Source organism: Rhamphochromis longiceps, linkage group LG16 (assembly GCF_057381845.1).
Source record: "Rhamphochromis longiceps isolate RC_006_pf linkage group LG16, R_longiceps_female_GT1.1, whole genome shotgun sequence".
Classification (NCBI taxonomy): domain Eukaryota; kingdom Metazoa; phylum Chordata; class Actinopteri; order Cichliformes; family Cichlidae; genus Rhamphochromis; species Rhamphochromis longiceps.
The window spans coordinates 27,674,144-27,694,196 of NC_140572.1; the positions used below are offsets into that span (position 1 = coordinate 27,674,144).

The following is a 20,053-nucleotide window of genomic DNA, read 5'->3' on the forward strand; positions in this document are numbered from 1 at the left end:
TGAATGAAAAATAACACTTAAGAATATGCTTGGGAATGGAGGGAGGTTTACTGTGATATTGCAAGTTGGGCACGAGGTGAATCACATAATCATTACCTGCCGATCATGCTTTAGACTGGAATTAGTGTTTGTAAGATATATATATATATATATATATATATATATATATATATATATATATATATACACATTTCTGCAATGTTTTGCAGAAAAATGGCAACCAGAACCCCCAGATCCTCTATAATTTCCTGGATTGATATGACAATGCAATTTAGCCACTCCAGACATACTGTGTTGACTGTAGCTTTGCAGCAGAGCATGTCAGAATGAAATTTGAATGGACATTTCTATTGCATGCCTAGCCTACATATTCTAATCACAGTTGGAGCATGCTAGTTAAGACAGGATTAATTAGAGCAAAATCACTTTGAGTTTGGAGCAGCTAGCCTAACAATATTCATGGTAAATGAAAGCATAAGAAATTTTTGCACGTTTTTAATTCACTTACTAATTTTTTGTCTCCTTTCTAGTATAAGTTTAAGTTAAACTGAACAGCTTTTCAATTGCTTGTCATGATTTGATTCAGGCTAAATCAATAGTATAAACACTGTTTTTGTTTTCTGTATTAGTCTCATAAAAATATACGATGTTAGTTTTAGGTTTTAGGTACAAAATCTCTTAGATTCTCTGTATACTGGTGTCACAAGCTACTTGTAATCTACATTAACCCTTTAAAGCTGGTCGGAGCGGGCATGCTCCGTTTTGCGTAACTATTTTTACGTCCCGGTAGCACTGCAACCACTTAAGCTAGTGCAATAATTGTTTTTGCACATGAAACCGGAGGAGTTGTACTTACATCTTATGCCATCAGCTTGTCCTAAGTCACAGTTTCCTTCCACATATAGCTTTGCAAAAACTGCATAAAAAGCACTTGCAGCAACAAAAACATAATATTCCAGAAACACGCTTTGCCGATCCGATCAGCTGTTTGTAACACTTCCTACGTCCATCAGCACGAACTATCGCATGTCCGCCATGACCTGCCCGAAACCGGAAGTGACGTCATTTTGCGGAAATGTAGTTTTTTACTATCAGGGCCTTATGAGCCTATACTGGTGTTTTTAAAAGTTATGTTTGACTTTATGACTTTCTGTGTCGTTTCTGGGATGCTTCGAACTCATATTGCACTAAATTAATTACTCACTATTAAAATTTGGGCTATAATGGTTGTATTGATGTATATTAACTTGAAATGGTTCCAAAAATGGCACTACAACATGTAAAAATATAATATAAGCTCTGGCGGACTTGGTTCTATGGTAGGTCTTAAAGGGTTAACCACAAGCCACATGAAGATAGTGCTTCCTTCAGCCGTTTGCAATTACTACAGAAACTCCAAAGAACAAGCACCTTTTGTTTCAGCTTTTTGTGTTGCTGATGTAATTTTTTGATAGTGGTAAGCTAGTGCTACGGACCCAACCTTCACTTTTAGGGATTGGGCCCTTTGGAGTAATTTAGAGTGTTGTTAAAGGTAAAAGCTGCGAGTGAAGAAAACGTCTGATGTGTCAGACCACAGATATGCCCTGTGCACCATCTTTGCTGTTCCTAGAACAGCTCTCTCCTGGAGAGATATCTCGGATGTTATTCCTGGAATCTACTGGAGCTCCTCTCTCAGTTTGGGGATCACAGGGACCACTGTAGCCTTTACCTTCCCGATCTGCAGTAGCTGCTCTGGCTCCTCCCTTGGTATTTCTCAAGCTACTCATGTTCATTCTTCCTGATGTTGCTATCGCTTAATATTGCTAAATATATACGGCTATAACAGATATAGAGATATATTGATAGCGTGTCTCCAAACAACAGCATGAATCACATTACCTTTACAAATTAACCTACATTTTGAGGAGGCAGCCTGCTCTTCTCAAATACATGTAGGTCAGGCATATACCTCAACATTCAGTCCAATTTGGATCCATTAGGCTCAACATTTATTTTTCCTGGTTTGTTTGTTTGTTGGCTGATATGGCCATTATAGTGATGGGTGGTAAAAAAAAAGATGCTTTGAATTTCCCTTTAATTTTGTAATTTTAGATTACGCTCATCCCAAAATAAATACATAAAATTGCAAAAAATAGAATTAACATAAAAAAGCACCTCTGCTAAACAGTTGTTGTTGTTTTTTTGGAAATTCAGTTTAAAATGTTACCAAAGGACTTTCAATCAGAAAGGGTTTTATTTTTTTCGGTAGCTCTTATGCTACTGTAGTTACTCTGATTGTGCACTGATGTGGCAGAACCCATTTCTAATCACATTTAGTGTTCAAAATTACAGACACAATTGTGCCTTTCCATCCACTTGGGACTCTAAGAGCAGCTGGTTGAGATGAAAAAGGGGAAAGGGAAGGTGACAGTTCACAAGCTTTAAAAGCAACGTTAGAAATGGCTGCTCTGCCATGAAACCATCCTTTGACTTTTGATCCCCTTAAGACTTCAATTCATACACGTGAAACCTAACGTTCAAGGGTCGTTGTGTGTTTTTTGTAGGCAAAAATGAAGCATAGTACAAATGTGTTACTGTTTGTATGAAACTAATTGTAAGTAATGCCTTCATCTTGTTTCAGAACTATTTCATATGCAGATATAAATTATTTATGGTGTTTTTTAAAGTTACAGTAATTCTTGGCTGTGAATAACTAGAAGTCAGCTGTTATTATTATCTTTTACTTATTTACACTTGTGCTTTCCCTGCTGTAACATGTGGAAATGTCTTTATTTTAAAAAGGTCTGAGATTGTGATTTAAGGCATTTTGTCACATTTAAAATCAGCATTAAAATTACTTTACTAATTATTTTAGACCTGCCTGTGTCAGCTTTGGCAGCTTTTACTGGAACTGAGTCCCGTCATCGTCTTCCAACCTTATTCTCATAGCAAAGTTGACTGTTTTCAATACTTTTTGGTTTTTAATTATGCACATGCACCAATTCTGCACCAGTGTCATGCTATATGACCAGCTCGCTGTATGGCCACATGCACGTCTGTTTAGATAACTGAGGCAATCTCATTAAACTGAAAATAGAAGTACTGTAGAGCAGCAGTTTTAGTGAGTTAATCCAAAAGAAAAGATTAAAATGAGGGACAATTTCATACTTTGAAATTGCAAATTACATTAATGGAACGGATAAGAGGCTAAATTATGCAAAGCCAGAAAATGTAGAGATAAAATACAGATTATCTGCATTGAATAAATATTCTAATTTTAGAATATAGTAATGTACAATGTACCTCCACATATAAAAAGTACAACTTCATCTAATTTAAATTAGAGTGTTGTCACCTTGAAAGACAGGGTCGTTTCAATGTCCACCTGTGGACCACTTCTGCTGCTCCTACTACATTTGAATAACTCTCTGGATGTCCCACTCTTACTGCTTGTACTTGATTACCATATATGTTCTGTTCCACTGTGTAAAATTGCCAACTTCAATTTCATTTTTAGGAAGAGGATTAAGATTTGGGAGTCAAATCCAGCAAGCAGGAACTCATATGCTCTTTGTTTTTGGCCAGACGTGGTGCTGTGTATTATGGCAATGCCGCCGAAAGGACATTGTTTAGGAGCCTTGTGTGTTTTTTCGGCTGCCAGCTTGCAAACCTAAGCCGTGCTGCCGTGTTCTTTTTAGAGAGAAGAGGCTTTGTTCTGGGAACTCTTCCAAACAAGCTGCACTTGTTCAGTCTTTTTTTACTTCAATTGTCATGAACTTTAACATTTAAAAACTAACTGAGGCCTTTATAGTCGGTCCACTCACTGAAAGATTGTTTTGACAGAGCTGAATACTTCAGACCAGCAAACTGCCAAAACTCAGGTTATGGTCAGTTGATCAGTTAATCAAGTATGGAAGTAGTAAGGGTAACCTTAGTTTTTCACATGATTACATAGAGTCCTGTGAAAACTTTCCCCCCCCCCACAGCTGTAGTTTACTTCAACAAAGAAGTCATGTTTGCTCTCTGCACAAGTACAGGTCGATAGTGAAACGGCACAGGGAGACATCCCTGAAGGGCAAAGAGAGTGAATTTAAACCAGGTAAGGTGTTTGCTTTTTATAGGCAGAATCACAAACCTTGGTAATCGCTCTTCATGGAGGACTTTCATGGTTATTTTCATGACTTTTTGCTCAGAAACAAACTTATGTCATCTTTTCTTGATTTATTTATTATCTTTGTCATCTACTATTCAGGAGTAATACAAAATTAACCACTTTATTATCTCACTAAAACCACTTTACTTAGTTTGGTTCCTCCACATTTGACAAGTTGCAGCTCATTTAAGATAAACAGTGAATGAGTCAGTGAGTAGATCCGGTACAACGCCTCCAAAGGTTTTTCATCGCGTCGTGTTTCAAGACATAAAATACAATCACAGTGTTGAGCGATTGAGTCAAGGAGCCTGAGTGTTATAGAAAATCCTGGGGTGCAGGCCCACGCATGATCAATGGCATTTCACTCCCAGTGGGCTTTCTAAATACGACTGGGTTTTCTGAAAGGGCTCAGTCTCGAGAGGCCCCATTCAAGATGACAAGAGAGGACTGACGGGCATGGCACACACACAGACATACACGCACACACAATTCTCCTGCAACACGTGCACCTGTTTTCAGGTGCACATAAGCACACACTCTTACTAAGTCAAATTTGTGCTCGCGGTCACTCTGCTGCACACACCGGGTTTGTTCTTATTATTTTCTCTTCGTTTCTTTCTTTTTTTTCCCTCAGACACACACAGTCAGCAGGAGGTGAGTAGCGTGGCTTGGAGATAAGACTGCTATCAGACCTTCATCAGGAACAGCTGCACTCTCATCTGTCTCAGCAGCCCTTTTCTTTATCAGTTCCATCAACTCGTCCTCCCTGTGTTCTCTCTGTCCTCCTCCTGTCTTTGTCCATTATATTTGAGACGTTAGAGGCTTACTTGAGTTCTAAAGGAAACAATATATTATTTTATAGATATTTGAAAGGCACAAGGCTTTACTTTGAATTGAGGGATATAATTTGACAGTGCTATTAAAAAATGCAAGGCCAAACCATGTGAATAATCCCGAGGCTTCGTGCAGCTTGAGTCTTGCTTGTCAGAATGTGTAAGCTTCTACTTTCAAATTCTCACTGTAATCATAGGCTTATATATCTTATATATCTCAAGATATAATAAAAACACAATCTGTCCTTAGCTAGTCTTAAAATTAGATCAATACAACCTCAAATGAAGTATAAAAGACGGCCTGTTACACCATGTCATGATTTATTTATTATCTAACCCCGATTCTGTTTCCATCCAAATTAAGAAGGTAAGTAGCAGCCAGGCGCTTCTAATCAGATGCACTTAATTAATTGATGAGCAGAAAATGTGATCACCTCAATGAAAGAAGATGTTTTACTATTTTGCTCATCTGCTGTCTGCTATGGTGGGAGCTTAAAAACTTTATAAATGCCTGCAAACCTCAATGACATAAAACAGCGTTGTAAAGTCCAGAAAACAGTGACCTTAAGTTATTGCTGCTAAAGATGTTCTGCAGGCTTTTGAATCAGGGGGTTAACTTAGTTTTTCCACACACTGCTTCTGCATTTTGGCTTAGTTTGTTCAAATGAATGACACACAGTAGTATGCCATGTGTTAAGGTTAGGTATTTACCTAAAATAAAGACCTGCTAAGGACGACATATTTCCTGATAATTTTGCATTTTTAAAATTTACATTTACATTATTAAATATTAATGACACAAAGATAAAAAAGAGACATGATGGATTCCACTGGCAACAAAAAATGCAAAACAATTTCAGCCATGTAGAGTTATGAGTCTGCAGATTGCACAGAGTAAGAAAAACAATAATGTGATGGGAGCACTAGTGTATATTACTTTGCTATTAGAGTAGTGTATTCGTTTTTGTGTATATTTTGGGTGTCACATTTCTGTGATCAACTCATTTCTCTGTTGCTTTAAGCCAGTGAACCCAAAATAGGATTTCTGTTTTAGCATTTAATAGAACAGGATTGTTTACTTTTCAAGAATATTTCCCATCCTGAAGTGCTGAGAAATGCACACAGAGGATGTTAGAGGGTTAAAGAACAATTTAAAACATTTCTTGCTGGAATGAGATTTCAATTTGCTGCTGAAGATTAGAAGTGAGTCAGCAGTCGTGTCTGCATTGGGAAGGTCATTCTACAAATGTAGAGTCTGTAAAAAAGAAGAAAGTTTATTTATTTTTTTTTGTTTTTGCACCATTAAATGAAGCAGAAGCACCACAAAAACTGGGAAAGACAACATAAAACTGTTCCCGATAAACAAGAGAAGTGACCACTAGGGGTCATTTCTATATTACCCACCATTAAAAAGGTATTACTATACAGAGATTTTGCACTATTTAATACATTGCATGACAGTCATATATGCCTCATTATGATATCTGTTCAAGTGCAGAATAAAAAGCAGTAGAACTTTTAATCAGGGCAGTTAAATGGCTTGTTTAGCCTGAAGAGCTTCTTGAATGCATATTTGATGAACATTTTCATGGTACTGTGCAGATCAAAACAGCTCATTTGGCATTTTGATGTTGATGGTGGTGGAAAATGTTGTCTAATATATTTCAAATTCTCCTGCATAGTGCTCACTTGGGTTGAGACCTGTGGGCTTTCAAAGCCATATCATACATTTGACATTTTTTTCGTAATCAACACGTTCAATGACCTTTAATACCCCGTGGAATATATTGTCATCCTGGGAAAAAATGATCCTTCTCCCATCAGAATAGAAGGCTTCAGCATGGGAGAAAGGTGATCAGTCAGAACAGATTTGTATTGATTTCCCTCTAAAGGACAAGTGGACCTAAACTGTGCAAGCAAAATACCCCTCACAGCATAGCAGAGCCACAAGATGCTCTCATTGGAGGGGCTCTTGTTCCTTTAATTTGTCACCAGTCTGTTACTATTTTACAATAAACCCTGCCGCACCTTGGGTATCTCAGTGGTTTAGTTAAGGTGTGATGTCACAGGTTTGTTACCTGGCTGGCCATTTAATAAGGGATGCTGAGGTAACTTTGTGTTTGGAGCCACAGAGCTTTGACCGTGGAAAAAGTAGGTCTCGTTGATCAACCCCCAAACAGAATGACATATCCCTTTTTGATGAACAGATTTGAGAATTTTATTATTATTTTATTACTTAAAATTTTATATATTCCAGGAAAGCTCGGTTTGTCAAGCTTTTTTAAATCAGTGTTTCTGTGAGCGTGCAGACACTTGAGCTTACTAAAGCCAGCAGTCCCCCTTCATGTTTTGATGAGAGAAGCTGATCTCTTACCTGTGTCTTATCACATATTAGATCTGATATAACAATGTGCTGAGCTTTGATGGAGTTCTGGTGGGAGTATTAGGTTTGTTAATGTGATAGAGCAATGGAAGTGCTGTTAGTGTTGCAGTGTAGGAATCCACCAAGCCCGCTGGAGAAGATGATTAATACACTCTTTGATGTCTTACCGGCAAAGTGTCGTGGAGGATTAATCCATTTATAATGGCTCTGATGTGTGTGTGTGTGTGTGTGTGTGTGTGTGTGTGTGTGTGTGTGTGTGTGTGTGTGTGTGTGTGTGTGTGTGTGTGTGTGTGTGTGTGTGTGTGTGTGTCCATTGCAGTGGAGTTTAAGAAACTGGACTTGGCTTCATTGCAGTCTGTACGTCAGTTCGCCCAGAGCTTCAGAGAACGGGACCTGCCGCTAAATATTTTGGTCAATAATGGTGAGTCTTTGTGTTCTGTCCTTGTGTTATATGAGCGTGCAGCCGGACTCTGCACAAAGTTTATCAAATATTTATTGAGAGAAGTAGAAAGCCTCTGCGCAGCTGTGTAATTTCAATGCAGTCGCCTGGCTGAATTTAAAGGGAGTTTGAGAATTAAACACAGATCCAGTCACACTGTGAAATGTTCTGCACGCGTCCTTGGATACTGTATACAGTGGGGCAAAAAAGTATTTAGTCAGCCACCGATTGTGCAAGTTCCCCCACCTAAAATGATGACAGAGGTCAGTAATTTGCACCAGAGGTACACTTCAACTGTGAGAGACAGAATGTGAAAAAAAAATCCATGAATCCACATGGTAGGATTTGTAAAGAATTTATTCGTAAATCAGGGTGGAAAATAAGTATTTGGTCAATAACAAAAATACAACTCAATACTTTGTAACATAACCTTTGTTGGCAATAACAGAGGTCAAACGTTTACTATAGGTCTTTACCAGGTTTGCACACACAGTAGCTGGTATTTTGGCCCATTCCTCCATGCAGATCTTCTCGAGAGCAGTGATGTTTTGGGGCTGTCGCCGAGCAACACGGACTTTCAACTCCCGCCACAGAGTTTCTATGGGGTTGAGGTCTGGAGACTGGCTAGGCCACTCCAGGACTTTCAAATGCTTCTTACGGAGCCACTCCTTTGTTGCCCGGGCGGTGTGTTTTGGATCATTGTCATGTTGGAAGACCCAGCCTCGTTTCATCTTCAAAGTTCTCACTGATGGAAGGAGGTTTTGGCTCAAAATCTCACGATACATGGCCCCATTCATTCTGTCCTTAACACGGATCAGTCGTCCTGTCCCCTTGGCAGAAAAACAGCCCCATAGTATGATGTTTCCACCCCCATGCTTCACAGTAGGTATGGTGTTCTTGGGATGCAACTCAGTATTCTTCTTCCTCCAAACACGACGAGTTGAGTTTATACCAAAAAGTTCTACTTTGGTTTCATCTGACCACATGACATTCTCCCAATCCTCTGCTGTATCATCCATGTGCTCTCTGGCAAACTTCAGACGGGCCTGGACATGCACTGGCTTCAGCAGCGGAACACGTCTGGCACTGCGGGATTTGATTCCCTGCCGTTGTAGTGTGTTACTGATGGTGACCTTTGTTACTTTGGTCCCAGCTCTCTGCAGGTCATTCACCAGGTCCCCCCGTGTGGTTCTGGGATCTTTGCTCACCGTTCTCATGATCATTTTGACCCCACGGGATGAGATCTTGAGTGGAGCCCCAGATCGAGGGAGATTATCAGTGGTCTTGTATGTCTTCCATTTTCTGATGATTGCTCCCACAGTTGATTTTTTTCACACCAAGCTGCTTGCCTATTGTTGCCTATCAGAAATTACTGACTGATGTATGGGTTTCACTTTAACCTTTGCGTTTTTTGTGTTTTATCTCTATTACTTTTTTATGTAAAATGTTAAATTAGTCTTGTAGCATTTGAATTAAATTCACATTTGAAATACTAAAATGCATTTTTTTGTGTATCAAATATTTGTGTGTGGATGTGTGTGTCAAGCGGGTGTTATGCTGGTTCCTGAGGGGCGTACGGAGGATGGATTTGAGCAGCACTTCGGTGTGAACTACCTGGGACACTTCCTTTTGACCTGGCTACTCCTGGATACACTGAAGGATTCTGGGAAATCGGGTCATGTCTCTCGTGTGGTCAACGTCTCATCCTCAGCTCACTGCATCGGACAGATCAGACTAAATGACCTGAATAGCCGGTAGGTACACACAAACACAAATGTCCAAAGACATGCATCTGATGCACACAATACCTGAAGTTAATAACAAATAATAAACTAATAAATAGTTAAAATGATATATAGACTTTAAAAATGCTTGCTTCAGATGCAAACTGAGTCATTTCATGTAATTGCTATTGTCACAGTGGTCATTAATTTTTCACTTTAGTGTTTGGTGGTTATCAGCCATTTACTATTGAGCCACAAACATATTTAATGATGTGTGACATTCACATTAAGCGCTTTATTAAAAAAGATAAAGTCAACCCTTCGATATTCTTTAAGAAGAGCGGTTCACATCCTTGTGTATTGTGCTCACCTGCCTTCTTTATGCTGAGATCAGTATTACACATCTCAGTTTGGCACAAGTGGACAACTGTTGGTTCCAGTTGGCTCAGTATCGCTCCAGCTCTCAACACTGCTGTCAAGATGTATTAACAGCCTGAATATCGTCATCATGTCGTTACATAGATATATTGGTGTTTAATATCCAAGGTCTTAAACTCAAATGCTGATTTAACTCAGTACAGACTTCTTTTAGTCCAAAAGCCTAGCATAACATTTATAATACCCTTGTTAAGTTTCGGGGACATTATAAATATATTATGTTATTTAAATAATAATTTTAAGCTTCTATCATACTACACACATTATATAGTTGAGGACAGAATTATTAATATTTTATTAATTAATTCCTTTTTTTTTTTTTGAGGAATTTAGTTTGTTAGCAAAGTGAATTAATATAATTTAATCAGATTTTTGGAAAAGCTGTGTTAAAAGTTTCTTACTTTTTCATAGGGAGGATAATAATTGACATTCTTTCTTGCTCTCTCTGTATTCAGCCAATCTTACTCCTCACATGCTGCTTACTGTCAGAGCAAGCTGGCCCAGGTGTTATTCAGTTTCCACCTCCACCAAGAGATGCAGAGTGGAGGTTTCCAAGTGAGTTCGTGTGCCGTGGATCCCGGCATGGTGGATACCGCACTCTACCGCCACCTCTGGACACCCCTCCATCTGGCACAAAGTGTCATCGCTCGCCTGCTCTTCAGGGTAAAACACGGCTCTGCATTTTCTGTTGTGTCCCAACTGTAATATTCACCTTGTAGAGAAGTAGCGCACAATGTACGGTTCAGATCAAATATAGTTGACATGTGCTTAAAGTAAATGCATTTTATACTGTTCACACTGTATCACAGAATGATCGCAGTAATTGAGCTTCAAATTATTTTATTGTTAGAAGAATAGCTTGTAACAACAACATAGCAACCCTGGATAATTTAAGTGTTTCCTCAACTCTTGAGTTGCAGTTTATTCTGCGTTGTGAGGTTTTGGAACTGGAAATCTCTAAAAGTTAAAACTGTTAGATGTGAACCTACAAACTTGACTGTGGGCACTCTACAGATTGTATTATGAGATGAAACAGACACACACACACACACACACACAGTCCATCCACCCTGCTGAAAATGGAAGTGCTACTAAAACTCCAGCCCCTTCACTTTGTGTTACATTTTAAAGCCTTCTTTGCATAACTTAAAGCACTGACCCCAGGCTGCTGTTAATGTCCCTGAGATTTAATGGAAGAAGATGTGTGTGCATGTTTGAGCCCCAAGCCACAGTTGTCACATTTGCCTGTGAGCACAACCTTTGGAATAGTTTTGCCCCACATACAGTATGCAAACTTATTATCATGTGAAATAGTCCATGTAATTATTAACTAACACACACACATTTATTTTGCCTTTTACAACACCTTTTTATTTTAAACTCGGGGATTAAAGTTGGATTTTGCCCTAAGATTGGGTGTAATGGTGCCACATCGGGAAAATACGTAGAAGCAGGTTGTTAAATGAAGAGCACAGAGTGATTCTGACTTTAATCTCAGAATTCTGATTTTCTTTTCAGAATTCTGGTAGATAGACTATTAACGAATACTTGGCATATTCACAAAAAATTCTGTTGTATATTTAAGAATGAAGATAGAGTTTGCAAATACTGACTTTTGAATTAATTAGAATTGTGCAAAGTCTGTTTTTGCATTTTATACTGTATTTCCATCTTTCAGTAAATTGCTGTTCCTATTTCCCATTTCCCATATTGAAAGTCAATGAACCTAGTACAATTTCTGAGAGTGCGGCACAATCAATATCCAGAGGAAGTAATAATAGCAACAAAAATGCAGCATCCATGAGAGTAAAGCAGTGAAGTGGTGAACAACAAAGCAATAGATGAGCTAGTATGAGAAGGTTCAGGTTCCTTTATTGATGCCCTTAGGTAGATTTCTTTTGCAGTTAAAAGAGCAGGCAACCCATCAACCAGACATCAAACACAGACACTGGCTACATATACAGAGGGAAAGAGAGCATTCTCCAGGCTTCAATAAAACCACAGCTTCAAACCCCCAAACTAATAAATACTATAAAAAGGCCAAAAAAATTTAATAAATTAATGAATACATTCAAATTAAGTGCACAATTTGCAATAGCTTTTCAGCTTTTTCCCTCTGGAAAAGATGAAAATCCCGCAGGGGATGGGAATCATCATTTAAGAGCTGGCCATCCTCTGCAACTGCCTGGTATACATCAACTCTAGGCTAAGCTGCAATTTACCAATCAGCTGCCCTGACCAGTTTACAGTTTGACTCAGTTTGTTCCTGTCCTTCAAAGACAGGTCACCATGACACCAAGGAAAAAGATAAAACTGACTCAATAAAAGATTTTAAAAAAATATTGTCATAATGGTCTTATCAATATGAAAGGAGGACCTTGATGACCCTTTTTCAAGATTCGAGGTTCAAGAAGTTTATTGTCATGTACACTGCAAAACACAATTGGTTACACAGAGTAATGAAATTCTTACTTTGCAGGTTCCCTTCACACAACTAAAAAGACTAAAAACCAACTTAAAAGAAAGTAATAATAATTAAGTAAAATAGTGCTTGTAGATGTGGTGTAATCAGAATTTAAAGTGCAAGTAGTTGCAACACTGTCACAGTGATAATATATACAGAATATGTAATATTACAGTGTATATGTAAAGATACGTACAAAAATTGCAAATTTACAGGTTAATATAAATGTACATATATATAAGTGTTTTGGACACTGCTTCACAGTTTGTGTGAAAATTCAAGCTTGAATCAATAATAGTCCCCAGATATTTGCAGGGACGCATTCCTTGGTTTGACCCTTAATGTTTGTGGAATCAGATATGCTGGAATTTTTCCTGAAATCCGCAATTATTTTCTGGGTTTTCAATATGTTGAGCTGGAGATAACAATTTTTACACCACCTGAAAAAGGGCTCAATAGCATGTTTATGGCTGGTTTTCCTTTCCGTGTATGTAAAAGACTGACAATGACCGTGTCATCTGCATACTTTAAAATGGCCCTACCATCAAGCATCCAACTGCCGTGGAAACCGTTGCCCCTCCCCAATCACAGAAAGAGTTGGGTGTTTTGTTGTTGCTGTTGTCTTTCTGTACTAAAACTCCTACGTGGATGGAGAGACTTTTTAACTACAGACAGCAAAATGAATTATGAAGAACACGTTTTGCTTGCCAATACCCCCCCCCCCCCCCCCCTCCTTTTTTGTACTTAAAAATTCAGCCCTTCAAGTACAATGATAATTCACTTAGAAGAACAATTAAAATTGATGTTTGAAATTATTGCACAGTAGTACAGCATACACACATCACAGACAGCACTCACGTACTGTTATACACGAGTATGCAAGTGTGCTGTTAAAGCTTTCAGGTTGTGATCCTCTCTCTGCTCAGAAACCTGCTGCTGGTCTCACTGCTGACACTGAGATCATTGTTAAAATGCATCAACACCAGCACTCTCAAGCATACGCTCAACCATGAAAACACACACACACACACACACACACATGCTCTTACCCTGAGCCTTCCTTTCAGTGATGCTAACACACAGTGACATTAGCCCTACTCTTTCATCCGTGTCCACACACACACTTAGGCACATTTTTTTGTCTACGTGAAGATAGGTTGTTGTTGATCTTGTCTTCCATTCCAGTTCTTTTCTTTATATATTTTATATGCAGGAGCTCTTTAAATTTTTAATTGTGTTTATGTGTTTGTCCCTAGACTCCTGAAGAGGGCGCTACCACTGTGCTCTCTGCTGCTCTGTCACCTGCTCTGGAGGGAGATTGTGGAGGAGGTTACTGGGCCAATGGGTGCAGGGAGATGACAACACCGCTGACCTTTGATCCCCAGCTGCAAGTGAGCCTATGGGAAATCAGCCTCCAGTTGCTGAACCTCCACTAGCATGAGACAAGGATGACCAACAGGACTAAACCCATTTGACAACATCAGATAAAAAAGACCCTATATTCAGGGCGGCCAGCCATTCTCTCCTCCCTTTTTCATACTTCACATCAGGGCGTTGCTAGCAATTTGTTACAAGTGTCATAATCCAGTGCTGGACTGTGATTGGTTGTTTAGAGAGCAAAGATCTCTTTCTTTTAGCGTTTTTTTTTTTAGTTTTATTTTTTATTTTCTTTTTTCCAGACCTGCCAAAGAAGGGCTACAGGGGATGGAAGATGCTTTTTTTGCTTTTCACTGTGAGCAAGCAAACATATTTGCACACACACTCAACCACACTCTAGGGTTGTAGCTATATGTCATTTTGCTGTCATGGATAGCAGAGAGTTGCTGTTGGCGCCATCTAGTCAGATATCAGTTAATGGCACCCACCAATGATATGATGAGTTTGATTCCCTGATCGCGTATCAGAGAATCAGTCATCTGCTATGATACAAACCTTACTTTGATTTTTCAATTAGTCCGGCCCACAATAACTAAATTCCTCTTGGAAGCTTTTTCACATCAACAAAAAATTCCAGTAAAATAATCCAAAAGCTTAATTTTGGCAACAAAATAACATATTGGTCAAACCCTAGCATACGCGCACATACAGTACACACACATTTACACACTACGACAATGATCTGATCTGATCCTGCCTTGCTGTGGCAAGGGAATGTGATGTCATCAGTTTGCGTTGACACATCACTGCGATTTCTCAGATCGTATTGCCATCCGGCCTCTTTTACTGGGAGCACTTTGTTTTTATTGGTTACTATTGAATCATGTTAACTGCTGGTTGTAGTTGCATGAGTAGATGTTTTTACAGACGTGAATTTAGCTGAAAAGCTAAGAATCCATCATCGTCTCCTCTTTCCTCTCTCCGGCGCGCAGTAACCCAATAAAAGATGTTCCTTTTGACTGCTAGGGGGATTTGGGAAGAGTTTTAAAAAAGGGAGATATTTCAGATAACAGTAAGCCTAAATTTGGAATGATTCCCCTTCGACCCAAGAGTGATGAAACGTTTGGTTGAGTTGCTGTGAATTTTTATGCTGTTATTTCTAAAGCGGAATTTCCAGCTGTTTCTGGTTGTCTGCTCAAAAAAAATGAGAAAAAAAAAGGTTTGGGAATCGACCTCAAATTCATTTTGTCACCGTTTTCCTTTGTGATCTGTGCTAATCGCTTTTTTCTGTGTCTGTGATACGTGTGCATGTATTATGCACACAAGCTAAGAATTAACTCATGTATAGACCCAATTCATGCTGATGGATAGCACAACAATGGCTAACCCCGGAGGAACTGCAACGAGAAGGAATGCGAGAGAGGGGAAAGCACATTTTTTCAGCATTCAAACTGTGATTGGTTCCTCATTGCTGCTGCTACTGCCTCTTCCTCATTTGGCGCCGCTCCCAGTGCATTGTGGGATTGAGATTTCCCAGTAGTGAGAATCAAACTCCATCTGCTGAGCTGACACACACACACAGACACTCACTCAGAAACATTGGAAGCAGTACATCCAGGCATAGGCTTATCCAAACAAGCGCACAGCAAATAAACACGTCTGTCTGTGATGCAGGAACATGCTCACACACTCTTACACACATACAAAGACACACTTAATGCCATCTCCACTGTGATTAACATGTTTTAGCTGTGGGGATGAAAAGTGTTATCTCAAATTAATTAAGTTTTGGCTAAAATCCTTAACCACAAGTCATCGCTGTAGTGTATGTGTACGTTGTTGCTTTGAATAAAGCCAGTTTGCATCCAGCATTCATTATGATCTGCCGCATGTGAAGCGATAGTATCACTGTGGTAGCTAATTCAGCCAGTGGCACAGTGTCAGACATGAAGAATAGGAACAAAGTGTAATGGAAGAAAATGCATAAAGGAAAAAGGCATCAGCTTTAAGGCACTCATTGCTTAAATGGTTAAATTTAATGTGATTCTCACTGTTTTGTCAAGCAGTTTAAGTATTTGTCTCAATTCAGAGACGAAAAAATCATCCTTCAGAGAATTTGTAGGACAGACTGACCCGCTGCCGCCACTGCTAAATCAGACGACAGTCTAAATTTACAAGGGGAAAAAATAAAGGCGTATTTGCCCCATCCTTGTCATCTTATAAAGTCATTTTTGGTTTATGTTATTCATAAGTGTGTTGGGCTTTTTGGTTCATGTGATATATCTACCAATGATGTGTCAACCCAAATATCTGCCTAATATCTTATGAATATTTGAATATATGAGTTGACAAAGATTGCAAAAATGCGCAGGAACCTGCACTTTGAAGGGAGGCATTATGCTAAAAAACCCTCTTTAAGATTCCCAGGACTTTGCGAGGATTCACAATCTCGTGGCAGTCGGCCTATGAGCATCACAAATACTGACGGTATAATACTGAAGCCGTTACATTTGGAATTTATTAGTTTTGACTGATACATTTGGCTGAGATGAGGAAGCCATCTGTATTCATCTGGCTTCCAGGTATTCAGTATCTATTATTATCCGGTGCCAAGTCAAATACGCTGAATTGTGGGAGAAAAATTTTGAGGGGATGAAAAAATGACAGAAAAAATAAAAGGAACGCCTCCCGGTCGTAGTTATTATAAATATCAGGGTGTGACACGGACTCTGATATGATGTGAAGGCACCATAACTCCAAGACAACTCATCAAAGTTTACATCCCATAAGAGAGGCTTATTCTGATTAGAAATTAAAATATAATTTTAAAGCAAACATCAAAGGTTTTTTTTTCTAGATTAGCAATTGTGTGTGAGCTGACTCTAAATACCAGCAATATTGCTCAGTCTTTTGAGTGTTGTATTGTTTTTCAGGCTGCTTGAAAACAGTTTATTGCCTCAGTGCTTCCTTTGTTTGACTGTGTGGTTGCCCTTGGCCACTGTAAGGTACTGATTAAATAACAAACAGCCAAACCTAGTGCATATCTATACATCTATATATCTCTCTACATATAGATATATAAATATAAAATGCACATGCTTCCGTTCACACAAATAAAAACACCAGCCTATCCACTCAGTGGCGCTTATTGAAAGAATTCAAGGCTACAATATGACATACATCCTGTCAAAGAGCTACCGTGTTTTTCTCAGCTGCTACAGTAGATGTATTTTAGCTGGAAAGGGCGAGTGGGGGAATGTCACAGACTCTCCCTTCTATCTGAGCACAAGGTTTTCCAAAGACGAAAGGAGGAAACGCGCACGGATCTGTCTCAGTGTGCTTATCGTGTCGACGTGCAGAAGTGACTGCTAAATTATCACTGATTTACCCGGTTATATACGGTATTTAGCGTCCTCCTGAAGCATTCTACACAGACACGACAACACGGTGAACTTTCTGAACTCGATTTGCAAATATAGAAAAAGAACAACAGCTCCAGTAACTGTCTGTGATATTATCTGTGTGTTATTTACTCGTATATGATCGTTTCAAAGCGTTGGAGGAGACCAGTGAAGACATTTGTAGATTAAAAATAGCCATTCCTCTGAACAACCTGGGATCACATTTATATTAAATGTTCCAGTCCCAAGTTCTGCAAAATCTTAAATGTGTATATTTGCACTGGTGTGAAAAAGTGTTTTTTCCCTTGCTGATTTCCAATGTTTTTGTATGTTTGTCACACTTAAATGTTTTAGATAATCAAACAAATTTAAATATTAGACAAAGTTAACACAAGTAAACACAAAATGCAGTTTCCTAATGAAATTGTTTTATTATTAAAGGGAAAAAATTCCAAACCTACATGGCCCTGTGTGAAAAAGTGATTGCCCCCTAAACATAATAACCCTTAGCAGCAGCAATCTACAGTCAAACGTTTGCGATAACTGGTAATGAGTATTTTACGCTGTGGAGGAATTTTGATGAATCTTTGCAGAACATTTGTTGTTCAAGCACAAACTGCTTTTTTAAGATCAGGCCGCAGCATCTCAATCGGATTCAGTCAGGGCTTTGACTGGGCCACAATGAAGTTTTCATTTTGTCTTTCTTAAGCTATTCAGAGGTGGAGCTGGTGTGTTTTGGATCATTGTCCTGCTGCAGAACCCAAGTTTATGTTCCTTTTCCTCAGGAGTGGTTTTCGTCTTGGAACTCTATGCAGACCCAGTCTCTTTCTTATGGTGGAGTCATGACCACTGACTTTAACTGAGGCAAGTGAGGTCTGCAGTTCTTTGGTTCTTGTTCCGGGTTCTTTTGTGACCTCCTGGATGGGGTAACTGTGGTAGGCTGGCCACTCCTGGGAAATCCACCCCAGTTCCAGGTTTTCTCCAGGTGTGGATAATGGCTCTCACCATTTGTCAGACAGGTTCTATCTAAGGGGTTTCTTGATTCACCAGGTCTGGCAGTAAATAAGCCTTAGTCTAGCAGTGAAACTACACTCAACTTTGTAAAACGTGGTTAATTACAGCTAAATCGTGATTTAACAAGGTGGGGCAATCACTTTTTCACACAGGACCATGTAGGTTTGGATTTTTTCCCCCTTAATAATATTAATAATAAACACCTTCATTTAGAAACTACATTTTGTGTTTACTTGTATCATCTTGGGGGGGCAGGGATAGCTCAGTAGGTAGATTGGTGGCCCCATGATCGGAAGATTGAGGATTCGAATCCACTGAACGGCTATCCTGAGCAAGGTACTGTCCCTACACGCTGCTTCCCGAGCGCCCAATGCCTGCCCACTGCTTCACTGAGTGAACGGGTTAAATGCAGAGAGGAATTTCCCCATGGAGATCAATAAAGTATACATTATTATTATTATTATCTTGGTCTAATATTTCATTTTGTTTGATGATCTGAAACATTTAAGTGTGATGAACATACCAAAAAATCAGAAAGCAGGCACTCCACTGTATATTCAGTGATATAAAGATGTAAACGGGGGGTAAAACCAGATGAACTGAGTCCTTACTCTGGTACTATTCCAGTTAAAAGAAGCCACATTCTAGTGTCGTTTAACCTTTATTGCATACACCCCTAAACTGTTTTCTCCTTTGTTGTGAGAGCGACCTTTCAATTGAGCCCCTGGAGGCTGCAAATCGAAGACATTTCCCACCTCAAATCCATTGTAAACATTCAGTGCACCTGGGCCCCCTGAGTTTTTATTGAAATGTGTGGAATGTTTTATTTTTATCATTATTTCGTTGTTGTTGATCTTATTGCTTTTGCTGTGCCTAAAAAAGAAATCTCCCTCACCGATGTGTTAACTGTGAATTTTTTCATGTAGAAATTAACTCGTAGAACTTGTGATACCGTCTTGTCCTGTGCATTGATACGATTTCTCTCTCTCTGGAGTGATTGGAGTGGAGGTGAAGAATGTTTGTGTATGAATGACTGTGCGTGCGTGCGTGCGTGCATGTCTCTAGATAAGGGTGTTGATGTCTATGATCTTTTTTTTTCTTCTTTTTTTTGGGGTTTTTTTTTGGTCAATTATTGTGACATTCCAGCAGCAGCCGTCACCTTTTCTATTATCCAAAGCCTCTCAATAAACATATCATTGTGCCATTTGCTCTCCATCCTTCTTCCCAGCGTGTGAGTGAGAAACCGTCAGTCTGATGTTGCTCGACATGAGACAGCGAGCCTCGAGCACTGTCTGAACTTTTGAGACATTCTCAGATCCATCAGTGAAACGTACACACACACACACACGGTCATTTTTCCATTACAATAGAGGACGTTACATTCACTTAAATTGTTTTTCTTCAGTCTTACAGTGCCTGCCTGATCTTAACTTTAATCTCACATTTACCCTAAAATTGAATGATTTTTAGAGCCTCACAGTATAAATAGGTTTTTTGCAACCACAGTGAAAACAATGCAAGTTCTCACGTTTATTTCTTCCTGTTACCTACTAGTAAGCAGTAGTAATGCAATGACTCTTATATAGCATTCATTTGGCACATTACTATCCAAAGCGACCTAAAGTTACAGTCTTTGTGATTTCAGAGTGGCTTTCTGCTTCATGCCTTGTGCCCTCTATTCTAAACTATGGTAAAAATTCAGATGAAGAGCAACATGTGATTTTACACATTATTTACAGTATTTAACAGCAAAGCCAAAAATCAGATGCAGTGTCTGGAAATTAAGTACAGCCTATGATTCAGTAGACACAGAACCACTTTAAGCTGCACTTTATCAGTCTCTTACAA

At 39.0% G+C, this 20,053-nt stretch overlaps 1 protein-coding gene across 1 annotated transcript in view; it reads left to right on the forward strand.

Annotated features, from left to right (window-relative positions):
* The window catches only part of LOC146651308 (polyprenol dehydrogenase), a 37,210-nt gene extending 17,807 nt beyond the window's left edge, over nucleotides 1-19,403 (forward strand). The window contains exons 4-7 of the mRNA XM_085384461.1: nucleotides 7,668-7,769; nucleotides 9,334-9,541; nucleotides 10,405-10,612; nucleotides 13,670-19,403. Coding sequence (XP_085240587.1) covers nucleotides 7,668-7,769; nucleotides 9,334-9,541; nucleotides 10,405-10,612; nucleotides 13,670-13,849 — 698 coding nt within the window. The 3' untranslated portion in view covers nucleotides 13,850-19,403. The remainder of the gene's footprint in view (nucleotides 1-7,667; nucleotides 7,770-9,333; nucleotides 9,542-10,404; nucleotides 10,613-13,669) is intronic.
* The last annotated feature ends 650 nt before the right edge of the window (nucleotides 19,404-20,053 follow it).